This window comes from Neopsephotus bourkii, unplaced genomic scaffold (genome assembly GCF_033783945.1).
Source record: "Neopsephotus bourkii isolate Nb327-2 ecotype Australia unplaced genomic scaffold, CSIRO-AGI_Nbou_v1 NB_281, whole genome shotgun sequence".
Taxonomy (NCBI): Eukaryota; Metazoa; Chordata; class Aves; order Psittaciformes; family Psittacidae; genus Neopsephotus; species Neopsephotus bourkii.
In genome coordinates, this window is record NW_026900790.1 from 1,977,264 (window position 1) to 1,998,960 (window position 21,697).

General features: G+C 51.2%; 1 protein-coding gene across 7 annotated transcripts in view; it reads right to left on the minus strand.

The window, feature by feature from the left end:
* Positions 1-5,515: 5,515 nt before the first annotated feature.
* Positions 5,516-21,697, minus strand: part of NRF1 (nuclear respiratory factor 1) — a 69,360-nt gene continuing 53,178 nt past the window's right edge. For 5 of the 7 annotated variants that reach the window (XM_061346855.1, XM_061346857.1, XM_061346856.1 and 2 more), the window contains 2 exons: positions 15,227-15,283; positions 5,516-6,136 (listed from right to left, as the gene is read on the minus strand). In XM_061346855.1, the coding sequence (XP_061202839.1) occupies positions 5,973-6,136; positions 15,227-15,283 (221 nt within the window). In that variant the 3' untranslated portion in view covers positions 5,516-5,972. The remainder of the gene's footprint in view (positions 6,137-15,226; positions 15,284-21,697) is intronic. The other 2 variants (XM_061346859.1, XM_061346862.1) reach the window with 1 other exon arrangement.

Consider the following 21,697-nt stretch of genomic DNA (forward strand, 5'->3'; position numbering starts at 1 on the left):
CGGGGGGGCTCTGCAGCCATCAAGAAGCTTGGTTGGGGTTCGGCACCAGGCAGGGATGTGGGGGCCATCAGGAGGGTTTGTCCCATGCAGAGGGGTTGCAGCTTTTGGGGTCGCAGCCATTCGGGTTATGTGCAACCTTTGGGGGGGGGTTGGAGCGTTTCAGGGGGGCTACATCCATCCGGATGGGTGGGAACATAGGGGGGGGAGAGCTTTTGGGGGGGGGTGCATCCATTCGAGGCCTTTGCAACCATCGGGGGGGGGGGGGTTGTGGCTGTTTTGGGGTGTCCTCAAGCCACTCTGCAATGGTGATGGCTGGGAAATGGCTTCCAAAGGCAGATCCTGGCATTCCCTCATCCCCATCCCACTGGGGAGCACTCCCAAAACCCCAGCCACGCTGGGGACCGGCTTTTGCCCATCCTCCCGGAGGTGCAGCATCGGGACGAGCATCTCCCTTCGCTGGCAGCTTCCAAAGCTGCTTTATCCCCATTCCATTCCCATTGACGGTTGGGGCCGGGGACATTCCCTGTATCCGGGGCGGGGGCTAAGGGATAACAGGAGAAGGTGCGAGCTCGCTACTCCTGTTCTGTGTATGGCACTGGTAGAATTCACTGTGCAACCCCGCGGTCAGTGAATTACCATAGGGCCATAAACAGAGCAGAGACAGACCCGCGAGCGCCACGGGGCCACCACCACCACCACCACCACCACCATCCATCCATCCATCCATCCATCCATCCATCCATCCCCTCGCCCGCTTTGGCACTAGCACATTTTTGCTTCTGTTTGTAGCCTTTGAGCAATTATGTGTAGTGCCAATATGGGAGAGGGTGGAGAGAGCAGCACCAGGGGGGAGATGGACACGGGTGGGCATCGGTGCTGGGCGGTGGGAGCGGCGCAAGGATGCTGAGGGATGGTGGGAACCAGCCCGGTATTGATGTCAGACCCCATCCATGGGTGCTGTGCCCATCCCAGTGTGGTGCCCCAGCCTATGGAGGCATCTAGGCCATGTCCCCATGGTGGTTGTCACAAGCAGGATGGGATCCTTGCTCCTTCTCCGCTCTTGGACCACACTGCTGGCATCTCCATGGGGTTGAGCCGAGCATCCCCATGCTGGGGCCATGAATGGGGGTTTCTGGCTATGGGGGGTGGAATTATGTGTTTTTCCCTATTTCTTGCAGCTTTCCAGGCCTGGCACCGTGTCCGTGTCCCCCCCCCTCCCCATTCCCCACACTGAGACCCGGCTGCGGAGACGGGGCCGGTGGTGCCTGGCCCTGGGGCTGCCTTTGGCAATGGTAGAACTCACACTGGTGCGGTAGCAGGATCCGGTGGTTCTAGACTTGCCAACTACAGCCCTGGGGAACCGCCGCGGACATGGCCCCCCCCCCGGCACCCATGGGTGCAGCTGGGCACCCTGTGCACCCCAAACCCACCTACCCATGGGTGCTGCCGGGCTGGGCTGGATGGGTCCTGATCCATATGGATGTGAGGGGATGCAGTGGGTGTTTGGGCATAGGTGATGGTGAGCATCCCCCATGGAGGGGATCCGGCATCCCGGTGTCTCCATGGATGGAGACAGGGATCTGCCAGGCACTGGTCATTGGAGCAGCGCAGCCACGTGTCCCTGTGTGACTCCAGGCATTAAGGGCTGATCCGGCTCCATGATGTGGGCAGGGCAGCTGTGGGGGGGATTAGGGGTGTCCAGCTCCTATCCCCAGCCCTGGATCCAGCCCCTGGTCCTGGATCCATCTCTGACCCAGCCCCCTGTTGCTGGTGAAATGGGGGAACCAAGGCACCACTGAAGCAGCTGCCACGTGTCCCTGGTGCAGGAGGGACGGGGACAGGGTTTGGGGGGAACAGGGATAGTGTGGGAAGAGGCTGACACATTGGGGGGCTCTGCACCCCCCCCATCGGGATGCGGCTGTCGGGATATGTAGGGCAGTGCTGGGTGATTACGGGGCTTTCAGCATAAGCCCGCGGAGATTGGATCACGCTGGATTAGGCTCCAATCATCCTCCTGCACCGGGGGGCGGGAGGGATGCAGGGATGGGGGTCTCCATCACCCTCCCGGGGAAGGTGGGAGGGATGGTGGGGGTCACAGGCTGATTGTGTGTCTGTGTGTGGGGTCATCGATCCTCTTGTAGGGTCAGCCAGGCACCCGGCCGTCCCTCTGTCTGTCTGTAGCCATTGAACCGTCCGTCTACCCATCTGCCTGTATATGCAGCCACTCACCCACCCGTCCGTCTGTCCAGGCAGACAGCTATTGCTCCATCTACCGGTTTATCTGTCCATCTGTGCATCCATCCATCCATCCATCCATCCATCCATCATCCATCCATCCATCCATCCATCCATCATCCATCCATCCATCCATCCATCCATCCATCCACTGGTCTGTCCTGTAGATATCTGTCCATCCATCCATCCATCCATCCATTCATCCATCCACCCATCCACTGGTCTGTCCTGTAGATATTCATCCATCCATCCATCATCCATCCATCCATCCATCCATGTATCTGTCCATTCACTGGTCTGTCCTGTAGATATCCATCCATCCATCCACTGGTCTGTCCTGTAGATATCTGTCCATCTATCCATGAATCCATCCATCCATCCATCCATCCATCCATCCGCTGGTCTGTCCTGTAGATATCCATCCATCCATCCATCCATCCATCCATCCATCCATCCATCCATCCATCCACTGGTCTGTCCTGTAGATATCCATCCATCCATCCATCCATCCATCCACTGGTCTGTCCTGTAGATATCCATCCATCCATCCATCCATCCATCCATCCATCCATCCATCCACTGGTCTGTCCTGTAGATATCCATCCATCCATCCATCCATCCATCCATCCATCCATCCATCCATCCACCCACCCATCCATCCATCCATCCATCCATCCATCCACCCATCCATCCATCCATCCATCCCTCTCCCCAACCAGCCACTGCCCCACCTCCCTGCTGTCTCTCTGTCCATGCCTCCTTCCCCCCAGTGCTGGGCTTAACCCCCCCAATGGACTCAGCAATGGGGGGGGAATGGGTGGAGCATCCCCCAAGCCCCACCCCCCAAAGCACCACCCCCTTCCCAAAGGCTCCACCCCCAAATGGGGGCACCCCCAATACCCCCCATGGGTCAAATCCTGCCATTTGGGGCCTATCCTAAAGCAAAGCAGTGCTGGGATGGGTTTTTTTTGGGGGGGGGGGTAGGACCCCCCCTTAGTGGCCGGGGTGGGGAGAGGAGCAGGACCCATCCCCAGCAGCCTCTTCCCAGCTGGGACATGGGAAGCTGGAGGGAGGGAGCCCAGCGGGAGGCCCCGACCTGCTTATTACAGAGATTAACAGAGATTAGAGCCTTGTGGCAGCGTCTGCTGCTCCCCCCCCCCAGTACTGCCAGATCTGGGGCTCTTTGGGGCACCCCAGCACGGGCAGGGATGTCCTGGGGTCCCCAGGGGTGCCTCCCATCAGATTCAGCATCTTTAATGTGCCAGGACATTGAGCTCGGATGGGCATTGGCTCCCTGTTTGGTCAGGGATGCCCATAATACAGACACGTTCACCTTCTCCTTCCTTCTGTCCATCTCTCTGGCCTTCCTCTGCTCTCTTCCTTGCCCCAGGCTATAAGAAGTCCCTGTGCTGGAGCACTGATGCTGCACCCACGTTCAAATAAAGCTGCTGAAACCCATCACTGCCTCCCCTGCTCCTCCTTGGGTTTGAACCATGGAATGGTTTGGGTTGGAAGGGACCTTAAAGCTCCTCCAGTCCCAACCCCAAGCCACGGGCAGGGACCCCTTCCACTGGAGCAGCTTGCTCCAAGCCCCTGTGTCCAACCTGGCCTTGAACACTGCCAGGGATGGGGCATTCCGAATAACACATCCTAGGTCGCTGGTGAGAGCATCTGGGCTGAAAATGGAGGAATTCAACCCAAAAGCTCAGCCCTTGGTGGGAGCACAACGGGGATGCTCAAGCACCCCCATGGTTCCCACCCAGCCCCAGGTTGCTGCTGGAAGAGTCAAAAGGAATGGGATAAAGAAAGGATCAAGCCCCCAAATCATCCCATTGTGCTCCAGCCCAAACATCATCAACGTGTGGAGCACTGGGGTGGGGGGCGGGGGTGCAGGACCAGCCCCAAAACACCCACCAGGGATGGAGGGGATGGCAGAATACATCAAAACCCCTTAAACCACCCCAAAAAGAGGAGAGGTGGAGGCAGGGGTAGACACAGTTGTAACAATTTATTGAATGAAGCAATAACAGACACTGGAAAAACAAAGGGGAGGGGACGGGGGGGGGTCCATGCTCTGCTACTTGCCTGGTTTGTGCCTCTTTGTGGGGAGGGCAGGGGGACAAAGGGCATCGTTTCATCGCCAAAGGAACACTGGACTTGGGAAAGCCACCGACATCTTCACAACGACAATAGAAAAATAGTCATTCCCAAAGAATTCCACACGGGAGGGCACCCATGGGGAGAACCAGGATCCCCCTTCCCCCTCGTCGAACAGCACGGAAGGGACGTATACAAAGGATGTTTAAGGGATCGCTTCTTTTTGTCCATAGAAAACAAGGGAATACAAGAAAACCTGAAAACTCCCTCAAAGGCGGAGCGGGATGGGGAGGAATCCGTTAAAGGGCACGTGGAAAGAAAACTTTAACCCCCCCCCATAAAGAAAACCCGACTCCAGAATTAAATAAGATGCACAACTCCATGAGTGTGTGTGCGGGGGGGGCTGCGGCTGAGGAAGATCCATTGGGATGGGTTTGGCCTATGGGAACGTTAAGTAAAGATACCCCCCCCCCCCCAAATATCCCCTCCAAAGGCCTATGGAGAAGTTTTGGGGCAATGGGGATTAAAAGTCCTTTAGAGATGCACAAAAGGCAGGAGGAGGGATAGGTTGGAAGGTTGGGGATGGAAAGGGGTCTCCCAAAGGGAAAGGGCTGTGCTCATAGCCCCCCCATGACCTTCAAGGGAACCTTTTCCTGTGGGAATCAGACTCTCTGGGGATGGGAAGGGAGGATGTGGGGTCCTGGGGGGATAACGGGGACTGGGATGAGCCCAAGGTGGCTCTTTGGCGAGGGAAGCGCTGGGACGGCGCTGGGCAAGCAGGGAAGAACGCAGCCGGAGCCCCTCCAGAGGCGTTCCCACTCGGGTTCAGATCCACAAAAAATGGGCAATAATAATAATAATAATAACAATAATAATAATAATAAAGGAAAGAAGAAGATGGACAATGGCAGGTACGCTCCGAGAGCAGAGAGTAAGGACAAGGTCTCCAGTGTGCACCAAGGGGAGCCGAGCGGAGCACGGCGAGGGGAGGGTGGCATTCCGCTGGCTCCTGGAAGAGCATCACCCCTTCCCGAGGCTGCCGCCCCCCTGCAGTCACACATGCGTTCCTTTACGTTATCCCAAGAGAGGAGCCTTTTCCCAAAATATTTTCCTTTTCCATATTTTTTTCTTTTCTGGTGGTTATTTCATTTTGCTTTCATTATAAAAGTCCACGTTAAAATCGTTTGAAATCTAATTTGTCCGGTGCAGAAGGCCGTGCCCGGGAGCAGCTTCGGCTGAGGGTATCCACGTTCCCCCTCCACGCCTCATCCTGCTGCATCCCATAGTGGGGAATTAGGGAATAAGGGGCTTGTTTCCTTTCGGTTTACATCTCCTCGCAATGAAAAGTCCCATCACAATTTGGCTTCTCGCTCCTACGAGAGCAGAGCGGCGCTGTGAAAACACATTTTACACACAGATTATTCCTGTTTTCACGGGTTTTTCCTTTTTTTTTTTTTCATCCTTTTTTTTTTCTTTTCCTTTAAAAAAAGAAACAAAAAAAAAAGCTAACAAAACCTCAAACCCTTCGCTTCCAAAGCTGGAGACTCGATGCCACCTCATTGCATCTCTGGAGAGGCAGAAAAAACTTAAAGTCGCATTGAGAGACGAGGAAAATCACCGTGACGCCGGCTCGGGGAACATCACTGTTCCAAGGTGACCACTTCCACTGCCTGCCCGTCCACGGTGACAGCACTGTCCCCTATCCTTGTGGTAACGGGGGCCATCGCCACCTGAACGGGGCCGTTGCCTTGGGCCAGGCTGGTCACCACGGTCTGGTACATGCTGACGGGGATCTGGACGAGACCTGAGGAGACAAGAGAAGGAAACTGGTTGGGAGGGAAGGAACAGAGCCGGGGGGGGGGATGAGGCTGATGTGGCCTTGAGCTGAGGTCCCAAGGGGTTTGGAGGATGCGTTCGTGCTGCTCCAGAGGTGATCCTGTGGATTGTTGGAGTCCTGCATCCAGCACTGGGGGCAACAACATGGGGAGCTGTTGGAGCAGTGCAGAGGAGGCCATGGAGATGCTGCGAGGGCTGGAGCAGCTCTGCTCTGGAGCCAGGCTGAGAGAGCTGGGCTGGGGCAGCCTGGAGAAGAGAAGGCTCCTGAAGGGGAGACCTTAGAGCAGCTCCAGTGCCTAAAGGGGCTGCAGGAAAGCTGGAGAGGGGCTTGGGACAAGGGCCTGTAGGGACAGGCCAAGGGGAATGGCTTGAACCTGCCCGAGGGGAGACTGAGCTGAGCTCTTAGGCAGAAGCTCTTCCCTGTGAGGGTGCTGAGGCGCTGGCACAGGGTGCCCAGAGGAGCTGTGGCTGCCCCATCCCTGGCAGTGTTCAAGGCCAGGTTGGACACAGGGGCTTGGAGCAAGCTGCTCCAGTGGAAGGGGTCCCTGCCCATGGCAGGGGTTGGAACTGGAGGAGCTTTGAGGCCCCTTCGAACCCAAACTCTTCCATGATTCTATGATTCCTACTCCTATATTACCTACCTGTACCGACCACTGCCTTTGGCTTGGCAAAGCTTGATTTAGACAAGTGAACCTCTAAAAGCCACCTTGTACATGACATTATCCAAACTATCCCCACCTCTGCTGGGGGAACAAAACAGCATTTAGAGGTCACCGAATCCTTCCAGGCAGCAGCACTGGATGCCCAGCCTTGAAACAGCACTGAAATGGTTTAAAACAGCAGGTTCCTGACCCAGCATTCCCAAAGAAGCAGTCCAATCTCTTTTGATTCAGGTTTCTGTGGCAGAGAGCAGGCTCTGTCCTGCCAAGGGCACTCGTTTAATATCCCAAGCTTGGTGTCCTTAGATAACTTCCAGTACAGACAGGAAAGCTTATGAGTTAATCATGCTGACCAGGTGGGTGACCCCAGCAGAGCACAGTGAGCTTTGGAGCCCTTCAGCATCCCTCCTCTCGGGATCTCAAAGCACCCTGAGGGCTGGGAAATGTCAGGATCCACCCAGCCAAAGGGCTGCCCTACACCAGGAGATCCCCAAACCATGTTTGTGCAGTTCATGGCCCAATGGAGGAATTGCTTTCCTGGTGGGATGGTTCAGCACTGACTGCTACGAATGGTGTGGAGTCTGAAGGTGACAAGGTCCCATGGTGATTTCCAATAGATGGGAGTTTCAGGCAATGAAACACTGAAATGAGCTCACACTCAATCCTCCTGAAGAAAATCTATATCAGACCCTTCAATGAAATAAAGCACATCCTGGCTGAAGGAGATGCTGGCACAGATATGGGGATCTGGTCTGGAAGGCACCTAAAATCCCCGCTCCAGACCAACAACCCAACTAAGCCCTTTGGGTTACCTGCATCGCTAACCTGAAGGAGACTGCTGGAGCTCTCAAATGAGTCTACTCCCCATGGCCAAGCCAAAGAGCAGAGTCACCACAGAGTGTGCAACCTGAAAAGCCTTATCCCTGCATGCTCTTCACACACATTGAACACTGGCCAGGGGAGGGATGCTGCCAAAGATGGGTTCTACCAAAAGATGGTGAAGATGTGAAGACCCAGTGGGGGTCTTCTTTGGAAAGGATGAGTTCATGCTCTAGTGGAAGGTGCCCCTGCCCATGGCAGGGGTTTGGGACTGGGTGAGCTTTAGGGTCCCTTTCCAACCCAGACCATTTTAGGATTCCGTGATTGCCGTTACCCAAGGTTTGGCACATCTTGAGCGCACGGGAAAGTAGCGAAGTCTCGGTGAGAGACAGCAACACGCAGCTCCCTTTCTGCATGGGATTAAACTAAATCGCCTCAGCATCTGACGTAGCAGCCTTCCTGCCAGGGGTGGTGACAACCCAAAGGAGGAGAGGGCTGCAGAGTCTGCTGTGCACTAAAGCAGAGCTGATCGCCCTTGGGAGAGAGACGATTAAAGCACTGAGATGCTGTAATCAGGCCTCGGATTGGCCCTGCACTGCATCTGCTCAGACCTGCACCCTGATTAGCCCTAATCTAGCTGGCATATGTTAATCTAAAGCATGGATTTCAGACCCTTTCAATTGTATTAAAACCAGGAAATCCATTAGACAATAAAACCCCCAACTTCTTGAGTCTTTGAAGAACAAAGAAAGTGGAGCTGGGAACAGGGAAACACAAGAGAACCAAGTCAGGGAAGAGGGATCCCACTGGATCCCACACAGCTCCTCCCGCAGCAGACGTGATGAAGCGCATGCCAAGCGGAACTGATCGTGGCCACAGGCTCCTGGCAAGCAGGAAGATGCAGCCAGGCTGTGTGTTTGCTTCCCCCTTCATGAAGCCACCCTAAAAGTCCATGTGTGAGTGGTGGGCAAGACATGAAGCCCACCCAGGCATCTCTGTCCCCTCTGAATCACCCGTTCCTGGCCATCACCATCACCTACCTGCCAATACTTGGCTTTGACAAGGATGAGGAGCCAGCACCAAGGTCCTGCACTTCACTTACCTGCAGTGTGCCAGGTAAGTTGGTGGAGGATCAGCTGGCTTTGCTGGGAAAGGAGGCTATGGCATGGCCATCACTGCCTGGAAGCCATGGAGTGGAATGGGTGAGAATCCAAGGCTGTGGCAGGCCTTAGGGGTTGAGATAGCCACCACGAATCAAAGGATTAGAGACGGCTGTGGCTGGACTCGAATGCTGGGTCAGATCATGTTAGTGGCTGCATTTTAGCTGGGGGCCTGTGACAGCTGTAGGAGATAATGAAACTCCTGCTGTTTCAGCAGAGAAGACATTAGAGCTCACAGGAGAAGAAAGGTAAGGGTTAGGCTCTACCTGCAACCAGAGAGCAGCATGATTCAGGGGTGAAACATCACATGATGGCTGATAGAGACACCTTACCTGGCATGGAGGCAGAGCAGCAGCAGCATAAGAACAGTTTTGATCCTGAATTGCAGGTGACTGGATTAGATCACCACAAAGGGCTTTGGGGGAGAAGGTCAGGTTAGTGGGTGAGCAGTGCCCTGTTGATCCAGGACAGCTGATGCTCAGGGGAGCAGGGTCATCAGTGCCTATTTCTGCCTTACTTTAACACCTCTTCACCCTTGAGATCACAGCAAGTGCATCATGAGGAAAAGATAAAACCAACCTAAAGCTGTAGCATTTCACAGTAGATATTCCCACAACTTCTTTCTTCCCTCCTCCAGAGGCACCAGGCTGAGCAATCCAACCCAAATTCCTGTGCTCAGGAATGCACCACAGGGCCCTAGCACCCAGGTTAGCAGATACCGTTTCACACAGAGCCAAAGGTGACTTTTGAAGACATGAGGGAAGAACTCTCACAGACAGTTCAAAAGGACCAGGGTGCATCTTAATGCACACAACTCAAGCAGGGAAATGCATCAGTAGAGGATCTCCAAACAATGAAACATTGGCCCTTGGTAGGCAGCACAATGAAAGAGCACTGGGCATGCTTTGATCTCTATACCTAGGATAGTCCACAAATACATCAGGACTGATGCAGATAAACAGTGAATAACCTGATATTCTTATCCATAGTGGGACAGAATAAGATATGAACATGGAGTGCAGCATGGAAAACTGCACTAGAGGAGAAAAAAACCCAGACAACAGCTAAATATAAGGCTAGTGAAGCTCTGGAGCAAATTCTCCATCAGTGGAGGTCTTCTAGAGCCACCTAAGACTGATGCTGGCTCAGATAAGGGGCTGGTGTAAGTAATCACTTGAATCCCTTTCAGCCTTGAATGTGAACAAGATTCCGGTGGCTCCCCTTTAGGCAGAGAAGCTTTGGTCCACTGGTGGTAGAGTCCCCAGTAAGTAAATCCGAGACAGTGCTAGGACATACTGGACAAACCAGCTGGCATTAGAGGTATTTCTTGGCAGTAAACTTGACTCACAGTCAACCATGAGATACACCTTGTTCTCCCAGCCATGCATAATGTCTTTTAGCAACATGACAAACCAGGAGAGACTCTCTTACACCCCGCTGCTCCTGGTTTTAGAAAGGACAGTCATACATATTAGAATCATAGAATGGTTTAGGTGGGAAAGGACCTTAAGGTCATCCAGTTCCAACCCCCCTGCCATGAGGAGCAGCGATGCCTCACACTAGAACATGTTCTCCAAGGCTCCCTTCCAACCTGGCCTTGAACACTGACAGGGATGGAGCATTTACCACTTCTTTGGGCAACCTGTCCCATTAAAGAACTTCTTCCTTATATCTAACCTTGAGCAGCTTCGTTCGGAGTCAGGTGTGTTCTGCTATTATTGACCACCAGTATTGACACCACCACCAGTACATAACTGCAGAGCAACCGTGTCCTTCAACTGAATCCTGCAGCAAAGACCATTCCCATCCTCACCAAGACAGATAACCACAGTGCTGGAGACTACCTGGTGCATTACTGCTGCCACAAAACAGTTCAGCAAGCACATTAAAAGCTCCCACAACAGACTTCTATTAAATCCATATGATATTAAATCATACTAAAATCTTCTGTGGTACTGAATGGAGAACCTTACGGTGAGGGGAAGGACAGGCAATGGGCATGAGGATGTGTACTCAGCAAACCAACCCAGATCTCCTTAACAAGCTCAAGTCACAGCAACTAAAATGAGTGCTCTCAAAGTCACGTCACCCTGAAAATCCTGTGACCATAGAGAAGAAACATCCCCAAACTGAATGTGTCCCTCGAGATCCGAGGTGTTGACACGACACCATGGATGGGATTTCACCCAAAGCCCACTGCGGAAATCAAGCATTTCAGGAATCCCACCACACTCAGTGGTGACAAAGGAAGCAGAAGACACCCCTTAACACAGGCACCTACTTGAAGATAAGACAAACTATCTTCTGAAAGCATGCCCTTCTTATTCTTCCCCAACTACTGCTCGAGCATCAGTGTGTAACTCAAATTAGATATCTCTTAGGACAAGATGATGACTGGAAGAATTTTCACCATCAGAACTGGCTTCCTGACAGCTCACAAAAAGCCCATGCAGTGATTTCAGCTCTGAGAACTTCCTAGGCACACAACACCCACAGCTCTCCCCCATACATCCTCCGTGCCATTCATATCAACACACAAGGATTGTTCCACCAAATGCTAATGTGAAAGATGCTTCAGCCCTTGTTCTGCTGGCTCACCTCAACATCATCCAGCATCTGTCTTTTCAAATGCTATTCTGGACAAAACCATAATAAAGAGAAAGGCACCAAGGCTCCAAGTTTTGATAGCAAAGCTGAACCATGGAGCACTAAACTGAGTATTGCAATCTAGTAGGTTACTTCATAGCCTTAATTTATCCTCAGAACAGAAAATAAGCACAGGAGACAAACCAAGATGCAACATTTCCAACAAGAACTGCATGGAATGTAGGAAGGACAGCCCTGGTGCCACTGCTTCCTTCCTTGCATCTACCCCATCTTCATGACCACATCTCAGTCTCTCAGATTGTCCTTGGGTGTCACCTACCTGCTTAATATTGCCATTGAGGTGTCCTTGCCTTAGCTCCTCTTGCTGTGCTTCAATGAACCTTCCTTCTCTGCTCATTCAGAGCAATGGGAGCTGACCCATAAAGTCTAATTGACCTGGGACCTCCAGCCCTGTACCATCAGAAAGGCAGAGGTGCAACACCATGTTTGTATGGCTCATTCTTCCTCCTGCTCAATGCTTGCTATGTTCTATGAAGGCGTTGGTTTAAACCTGATATTTTATTTATCCCCAGGTCTCAGTCAGAGACCAACCTCCATTCTCTGGCTGCAGGAGGACATTGCTCATTGTAGTTTGATACAGTTCTATTTTCTTCCTCTCTAAAAGGAGGGAAAGGTCACAGTTTAGCCAAGATCTGAAACACCTTTGGCTTAATCTCCCTGATTTCTTGGTCTTTTACCTTTGCAGGCAATCCATCCTCAGTTACCTGGGGCTCCTTTCAGCAGACCACAGCAGGGCAAGACCACAGCAGCACCTCCCACTCTGTTCAGTACACAATCCAAGGGAATACACCAGCCCAGCCTTCATCCCATAAAGATGACATGGCAGACACCACTCTCCCTTGTCAAATAACTAACAAGATTCCTGAAGACAATTCCACGGCTTTTGGGGATTTTGAGTTTTGGGGTTGGTTTTTGGGGGAGTTCTTTTTAAGTTGCAGTACCTTGAAACAAAAACTCTGTGTCTGGGATTCCTGATTTACTGTCTCTGTTGCTATAGGTCTATAGAACTTATCCAGTGGCATACAGACAGGTGCTCATGGAATTACCTCCTCTGAAGCCCCAGCATTTCCATGGGAAGAGGAAGATCCCTGTGAGCCAACTCAGTACCCAGACTCTTCCTTGGAACAGCAAAGACTTGGGGTCTTCAAGCAGTGGTGACAGATGTGTCCTTCATTGACAACACTTCACTGCCATGGACCTCAGTCTTTGCAGCCCTTTCCTGACATACCAGAACTCTTCCACCTGCAATCATCTGCTGTGAGGGTAGTAACATAAGGAAAAACCTGCAATTCCTTTTGACACTGGAAATGATTAATCTGAAATCCCAGATCTCCTGGATCATTCTCATTTTGGTGGAGCTGAAAACTCCCATGAAAAGGGTGCTTGGGAAAGAAGGCAAAGGGGAAATCTGGTATCCTGATGGTGGATTATTAGCTTTGTGCCTTCAGCCTAGGATCTGAAGTTACCTGTCCTTCCCTCTCCCCTTCAGGGGGTGTTGAGGATGAATTTAGAGCTTGATAACAGGAGCTAGGCATCGGCTGAGCCAGTGTAAAGCTGCATTGGTTCAACCTCAGTTCTTACCTAGACCTCATACACCAGTCCTGGGTCCCCAGGACAAGTCACTTTAAACCCAAGCCAATTCAGTGTGTAGGGAAGGTGACAAATGCGAGGAGTGTGTGTGTCCTCCTGCAAAAAGAAAGCTTTTTTACCAGCCTCCACAGATGAAAGCTTAGTGAATAACCCTTCTAAGCTTCCCTGATCAGCTGACTTGGCTGTGGAGTGAACGCTACACCTGATAAGATTAGCAGTCTATCATGGTCAGTTATGTATATAGGAAACACAGTTAAAAATGGAGGAAGTACAGCAACCCCCAGTGCCCACTTCAGTGGGGTTTGCTTTTCTTTCAATCTCTTTTCTGTCAACAAAAAGATGGAGCAGAAAGTGTCATCAGTGCCAAGCCTGTCAGGAGGTAGAGGTAGGAGACACCTAACAATGAATTAGTCTGCTCCTCTTATGAGAAATCAGATATTAAAATGACGATTGGACAAGGGGGCAATATCATGGGATGGTTTGGGTTGGAAGGGACCTTAAAGCTCCTCCAGTTCCAACACCTGCCACGGGCAGGGACCCCTTCCACTAGAGCAGCTTGCTCCAAGCCCCTGTGTCCAACCTGGCCTTGAACACTGCCAGGGATGGGGCAGCCACAGCTTCTCTGGGCACCCTGTGCCAGCGCCTCAGCACCCTCACAGGGAAGAGCTCCTGCCTAAGAGCTCAGCTCAGTCTCCCCTTAGCACCTTAATATTTCTGGGCAATCACCTAATAGGGATCCCTGTTACATTTTGCCATAAATACTTCCCTTACTTGCTGCTATGCTGTTAGCATCTACAAGGGCTCTTCCAGAAGAATTGCCTATTGAGACTGATTCTTACCCCACCTTTAAAAACAGCCTTTAGAGTCCTGTATCTTCTATATGATTTTCTTACAAGCTACTTTAGGGACTGCAGTGATAGGAGAAGGGGTAATGGGTTAAAACTTAAACAGGGAAAGTTTAGATTTGATATAAGGAGGAAATTCTTTCCTGTTAGGGTGGTGAGGCACTGGAATGGGTTGCCCAGGGAGGTTGTGAATGCTCCATCCCTGGCAGTGTTCAAGGCCAGGTTGGACGAGGCCTTGGGTGATATGGTTTAGAGCAAGGTGTCCCTGCCCATGGCAGGGGGGTTGGAACTTGATGATCTTAAGGTCCTTTCCAACCCTAACTATTCTATGATTCTATCATTCTATACTGTGAGAATGAAGACAGGGTACCATCTAGAATTGATAACATCTTATATTACTTGAATGGCAAAAGTCCATTTTAGAATAAAGTCATTTAAACTGATATTTTTTTTTTTAAGCACTGAAATATCACATTTTTTAATGAATTATTTGGCTGAGTTTCTGCAGGAACAATACTCTGGGCATCCTTGCAGATGAGAAATAGCATATAAAGGCAATACAGTTGCATAGCAAAAGGCAGTTGTGTCCACAGTCCAAACGCTGGTGGACTTCAGCCAGCAGAAGCATCAGTGGTCACGCACACACACGAGCTCTTGTATGCATCCTCCTGGGCTGTCTGGGACAGGGCACCACTTACTACTTCACTTAGGTGACTGTTACAACATTCCGCCTATAGCTTCTTAAAGCTGATGGGTGCTGAGAGGGTGTTTGTGGGGTTTTCTCTCCTTTGCATTGCTGCTTTAACTCTGCATCTCATCCACAACCTTTAAAAAGCCACATTTTATAGATCCAAGAATCCCAGCATCCTCCCCACCTCCCCCCCCAGCCCCATCCATCACCACAGAACTGTTGCTGGAGTGTTATTAACACAGAGGCTCTGAGCCCAGCTCTGCCTGCTCCTAAGTCTTTACTTAAGTAATCATTAAGAGAGCTCAGCTTTCCTAAGGCTAACAGGATGGGGCTGTAAGATACTCAAACACCCCAAAGGCATTACACACCTCTACCCAGCAGCCAAAACAGTGTCCATGCCCAGAGCAGTGGCTCAGAAAGCCATTACAGGATGCCTGGATGTAAATCTATATCTGACATGTGATACCTTCCCCTTGGAAGTGTGAAAGGAGGAGAAAACCAAAATGCAGACAGATGGATACAACCTCTTGAACCCCCCAAAACACCACAGTCAAGAACCTAAAGGACCAAGTGACAACACCAGTTACATCCCATTATTCCAAACTACCATCACAAAAATCCACTCACCTGGTGAGCGCTCTGCTAGGCTCCACTTGCAACCTGAATAGCCTGCTGTTAGGAAGCCTGACAATAAAATGCAAGCTTAAAAGGCTGTACAAAAGCCAAATACTACAACTGGGGAGAGGCAGATTAACTGGGGTCAATAACGTATTCATAAGAAATACAGCTTTTTGCTTACTAAGTGAATTAAAATACTCAGTGTCCACATATGAGTAGAAATTACTATGTTTGCATATAACATCCCAATATTAGGCACAGTAACTAAAACATTTGTACCTCTATACAGAACATTACATGCATAAGTGGGAGGTAGAGTAAGGGGGAGGCAAATATAAGATACTTGCAGGTATTTGTACTGTATTTTACAGCTATTCAGATGAAAGGTTCAATTGGACCAGAGGGGCCTGATGAGAAATGGCTGCACTGAAGTGAGAGTAGTAAAATCCATCTTGGAGAAGCTAAGGCTACCTCCAGTAAAGCTCTCCACTATTCCCCTGTGTAGAGGGATGAGAAATGAACAAGAAGCAGAAATGGTGCCAAAGTGACATTTCTATGTATCCCAAGAGCACAAGGCTGGAAAGTGCATGAAATCCAGGCACTCATTGTCCTCTGAAAGGAATCTGATGTATATTTAAGGCTCGGACAGACACGGATCTCAATGAGTTTCACAAGTTCGTATGCTGCGCAACAGATCACATGTGAACACGAACATTAGCATATACTACAGAGCATTTAGCACACGGAGCTATAAAGCAGCTATTGTTCTGGTAGTAAGGTAATACGTAACCAGATAGTCCCTGGCTTCATCTAAAAACCATTTTCCCAGCATTTCCCTGACTTGGTCCGCTGGAGCCTCTCCGCTACAACAGAGTGCACATTCATGGCCAACAAACGGGTCCAAAGTGATGGGTTCTCTCCCCCAGTGCCCCACTCCCAGCCCCTACACCTCTCTGATGGGGGAAATGGTGCTCTTAACCCAAGAGAGGTGACATGAACTTCCAGCCCAGAAAGATGCACAGCTTCTGGAGGAGGATAACGCCTTGGGAAGCTGTTCAAAGCTTTACCTTGCAGATAGGGAAAGCTGCAACTCTGGTTGAGCCTTACCTGTTTTAGTTCCAGCACTAGCTAGAAGGAGGTAAGCATTCTTCATTTCTTCTTAGGGGCAAAAAGGGGTAGATGCACACCTTAACAGTCCTTTTTTCCCCTCTTCTTCAAAGCATATCCTTCCAATATAACTGCAAAAGCATCCCTGTTACAAACCAGCACATCCTCTCATTGCAATGGTGTTAAGTGTCACAGTGCTTTGGTGTCTGCAGGCTGTGTTCTTTATAGGACCACATACCCATCTGGCACAGATCCTCCCCTTTTTTCTTCCGTGTCCCATCCTCAGCAAGGTAAGCAATAAATCATGGTGAACATACAACTCAGGCATTGAATCTATCATGTAAAGAGCAAGTTTTTACAGTCCACATTCCTCCTTTTCACATATACACCACTGTCATCCACTGCCTGGGCTGCACAGCAAGTCGGATGGATTCCTACCTCTCTCTCCCAGGAGTACTTATTCCTGGTATGCTACTGCCTCTGGCAGATTCCTCCCTTTTAAACTCTGCACATCTGTTGATAGAAAAACAAGCTTCGACTCTGGCCTGGTGACTGAAGGCACAAGAACATTGGTTAGGTGGTGGGAAGCCTCTTTGAGTGCCAAGAGAAGGCAATGATGGGTGCAAGGAGAGAAATGACCATTTGCTTACCAGGAAGCAAGGGGTTTTCAGGTGTTTTGTCCCAGTGGGTCTCACCAGCACACAGTGGCCTGCAAAGGGGAGACTTGTGGCACATGGACCCACATGGACAAAAGCTGCAAGAAGAATCAAGCAGCCGCTTGTGTAAGAGCCTGTCCTGTGGCTGCCCGGGCAGGACACAACAGGTTGGAAAGTGCTTCCTGAGAGTGAGAGGAGCTGCTGCGGATGGAGAATCCTTTCTGCTTTGCATCTGTTGTGGGTGATTCACAGAGTCATAGCCTGGTTTGGGTTGGAAGGGACCATAAATCTCCTCCAGCTCCAACCCCTGCCATGGGCAGGGACCCCTTCCACTGGAGCAGCTTGCTCCAAGCCCCTGTGTCCAACCTGGCCTTGAACACTGCCAGGGATGGGGCAGCCACAGCTTCTCTGGGCACCCTGTGCCAGCGCCTCAGCACCCTCACAGGGAAGAGCTTCTGCCTAAGAGCTCAGCTCAGTCTCCCCTCGGGCAGGTTCAAGCCATTCCCCTTGGCCTGTCCCTACAGGCCCTTGTCCCAAGCCCCTCTCCAGCTTTCCTGCAGCCCCTTTAGGCACTGGAGCTGCTCTAAGGTCTCCCCTTCAGGAGCCTTCTCTTCTCCAGGCTGCCCCAGCCCAGCTCTCTCAGCCTGTCAGAGCAGAGTCCCATTCACTGGCTGTGGGAAAGGCTGCTCTAGCAGACCCCAGGTCCGTCACAGCAGAAGCAAGGAAGCACATCTCTAACAGCAGCACACAAGCAGAAAGCCCAAAACTCATCCGACTCCAAGTTCTGGTTATTTCCTGCAAGACTCCAAACCTCTTAACACTTAACTCCTATTTGGAAGCGCTCCCTGGACCCTGTTTTGTACCAGGAACCTCTGAGAAAATCTGGCACACAAGGACATTGTAACACATCCATGGGTCAGAGCAGCAGGGAACAACCACTGGTGGGGTTTAATCGAACACAAGCACCCCCGGCTGCTGCTCCCTGTGACTTCAAAGGAGTTGAACACACTATATTTATGCCAGCAATAAAGCTCAGCTTCCATTAGCTCTATACTCACCATTTAAATGCAGTGGTCCTGTCGTGCACACACCAATTAGAGCCCCCTAATGCTTGGGAGTACAAAGCTTTCTCTTTTTCCTCTTGTTTTTGATGGGAAGGGGTGGAAGGGAAGAGATCAGCCGGCTCAGGGGAATAGCAGAGAGAGCCTTTCACTGTGGGGTTCATGCTCAAATCTGTCATAGACCAGTGGTAACAGATGGCCACTTCTGAAGGCTGGTGTGTAGCTTACAGGAAATAAGGGATTGTCTTAGGCCACTGGTGGACAAGTTATTGAAGCCACAAACACATTGCTGGTGGTTTCTGGCAGAGAAACCAAGGGATTACACAGGTACAAAGCAACTGCTGCCTACCTGATCAAAGGCACCTCCTTCCTGGAGGGAATCGAGGCAAATTGCTGGTAGCTTAGGGCTGCTGCTGCCTGTGCAGTGCAGGAACCTCTGGCTGCACAAGTCTGGATCTCAGTCCAAGCCTGCCTGCTTTAGCTGTCATCAGCTCCTTCCACTCGTCAGCACCAGCCCCTGCTCACTGAAATTCCCTTTGGACACGTTTGAGGTTTTGAAGATTAAAATCATGGGGGAAAGGGAGATGAGGAAGATCGGGGATCTGTGACAACAAGGAGGCAAACCCATAGGATCATAGAGTGGTTTGGGTTGGAAGGGACCATAAATCTCCTCCAGTTCCAACCCCTGCCATGGGCAGGGACCCCTTCCACTGGAGCAGCTTGCTCCAAGCCCCTGTGTCCAACCTGGCCTTGAGCACTGCCAGGGATGGGGCAGCCACAGCTTCTCTGGGCACCCTGTGCCAGCGCCTCAGCACCCTCACAGGGAAGAGCTTCTGCCTAAGAGCTCAGCTCAGTCTCCCCTCGGGCAGGTTTAAGCCGTTATCAGAAAGTCTGCATCAATCTGTAAGCTGTGTATAACAAGTAATACCATGACTAATTTTAAACCAAACCCAAGCTGCTGCTCCCTCAGTCTTTCCCTTCTCGCAGTCTGTGTCTTCTCAGGGACACACTTTAACCTTCTGTAGGGCACATGGCAAAAGCCCATCAGTGGCCAAGTGTCCCTGGAGCAGAAGGGGCCGACATAAGCCATCAGCAAGTGTGACTTGGAGAGGAATTTGGACACACCTGGGAATAAATTAAGACAAAGGATATGGGAGGTGGAAGGAACAAGATACATTCAGGCTTAGAAATGCCACTTCAGGTGAAAACGTTCCTTTTTCTCCTAAGAACCTATTTCACAGCTTCCCATTGACTCACAGAAGGACGTGTGTGCTCCTGACCTGGGAGCATGGCTTTGCAGCAGTGGCTGCTGTAGCTCCAAACACCCCAACCTGCTGATGTATGGGCTCATGCAGCCAAAGAGATGACAAGCCTCCTGCAGCAAGCAGAAGCCACATCCTGCTCTCCTGTGCTGGGCTGCTGGGGTCTGCAGTGCAGGGAAAATAGGGCGATTCCCCTGCAATCTTCCTGCACAGCTGGGTACTAGCTGCGGATTACTGCTGTCACATGAGCTGCTTTACAGCAAAGCCAAGCTGTCTTCATGAGCTGAGAAGGTCACTGGGAGACATGGGCCTCCAGGGACAAACACACCAACCTCTACTGCGGCTGTGATTTACCTCCCAGAGTGACCCAGGCGACAAGAGAAGCATCCCTGACTGGTCAGAGGGCAAGGAGAGCTGCTTTTACCATTAGGACTCACCCAGTGAAAGGGGAGAGGAGGGATATCTCCAGTCTCAAGCTGTTCTTTACCAGGCTGCAATCAAGGTGGCAGAAGGCTGGAACAGTCCTTACAGTGACAGATTTACTGTCTCATCCTTGTGTGCCTATAGGTGAGGCCATCCCACCAACCCCTTGGACAAGACCACTAGCCTTGGACAAGTGTCACCAGCCAAAGGATGCCAAAGCGGAAGAGCTGCGTCTCGTGCAACCTGCTGATGCCTCAAAGCATGCATGAATCAATCCTACAGCAAGAAATGTCCTTTTTAAACCCAAAATCTAACCACTGAACATCAGGCCCAATGAAAAGGAGCAAGTTTCATTTGGAAAAACAGAAGTCTGAAGGTTCAGCGTGTCCACTTGGGAAAACGCATTAAAACCTCCCATCTTCATCATTCTGCCATAGGCAGTCTGGTGACAATGAACACATTTCTACAAGAGATCACTCACAGGCTCAGTGGTTGCAGGATGTGGCTCTTTACTGTGCCCCAGGGGCACAAGACAGATGGGGTTGTGCTTTTAGGCTTTCAGATCAGTTCCTGCTACGGGGATCCAACGAAGAGGATAAACAGAGGCACAGAACCATCCTCCAGCCATGCTCAGAATGAAACAACAGAGGACTTCAGGAGGTCAGACCCTGTTCAGAAAGCAGCTGAGGCTGTTTTCATAGAGGGGCAGAGCACTTTTGAAGGCAAAGAACACAAACAGGCACTGGAGCAGTTTGGAGATGTCTCCTCCGTATCTTGTGCCTGGAAAGTGGGAATGCACAGGGCAAAGAGGAGTACAGGGTGGAGGAGGATATGCTGTAGAGAGGAAACTTTAGTCTAATATGCAAGATTATGAGCTTCCTAAATGGGGAGACACAGAAACCATGGCTCTGTGCACTGAAGAGCTGTACCTGGGGAAGCCTCAGCTTCAGCATAGCTTACACAGCGTGTTTCTCCTTGCACTGGGGTGCCCAGCACTGCGAGTGGAGAGTCCCCAAAGCCCAACTCATTTCCTAAGATGCCTCCCACATAACAACAGCTTGCTGGGATTCCAGCCAGCTTCCCATTTGGATCAGATTGCACCCTACGCCCACTGACAGCCATTAAGAGCCTGGAGCTCACAGCCTGCCCTCGGGTCAGATGAGTCTCCATCCATTCAAAGCCCGGCCACATTTTCCACAGCTCTCCAGTGTACACAGGACAGGGTGGCCTGATGCAGCTCACAGACACAAACGCACTTGTGAGGGAAGGCAAGAGCTGTGCCCTGCTGTCATGAAACAGCAGATTGCAGCCCAGTTCTGCTGTGACGTGGGGGGATTAGAAAGCCCCTCTCCATCTGCCCTGATTCAGTGTAATCACAGGCTGCTCCTTCAATTCCCCAAGCCCTGGAGTGGTGTAAAGGGGTAAAAGTGGTACAGCATAGGTAGAAAACCAGCAGCAGCATCCCCAGTTTTGCCTGTGGTCAAGGCACTCACCCATCACTATACAGATAGGGATGAGGGGATGCTCCTTCCCTAAGAAGGCTATTCACCTAAAATCTGTACTCAAAGGTGTTTCAGCTGCTCTACAGCAGGGACCATGGCCCATCCTTCCCCCCAGGCAGTGAGGTGGCAGTTGGGATCAGTTGCAGAAGAAATGATGCCCTACAACTCAGGACACAAGTCTTGTTTTGCTTTGGGAAGAAGCTCTCCATGCCAGCATGTGAGAAGGGTGAGCTGGGATCTCTCCTCTGGGATCATCTGGAAGAGGAGACTGAGCAGAGATAGTGCCACTAGGATGTAGTTGTCCTTAGTTGTCTCCTGTCTGCTCTTAAGCTGGAAGTTCTTCCAGAGATGGGCTACAACACCCAATGTCCCACAGGGCTCAAGAGGTGAGGCTGGCACACTCAATGGGGATTTGGATAAGCTGGCACAATCCATCACACACAGACTTCATCCCAGGAGCTCGAGGCTG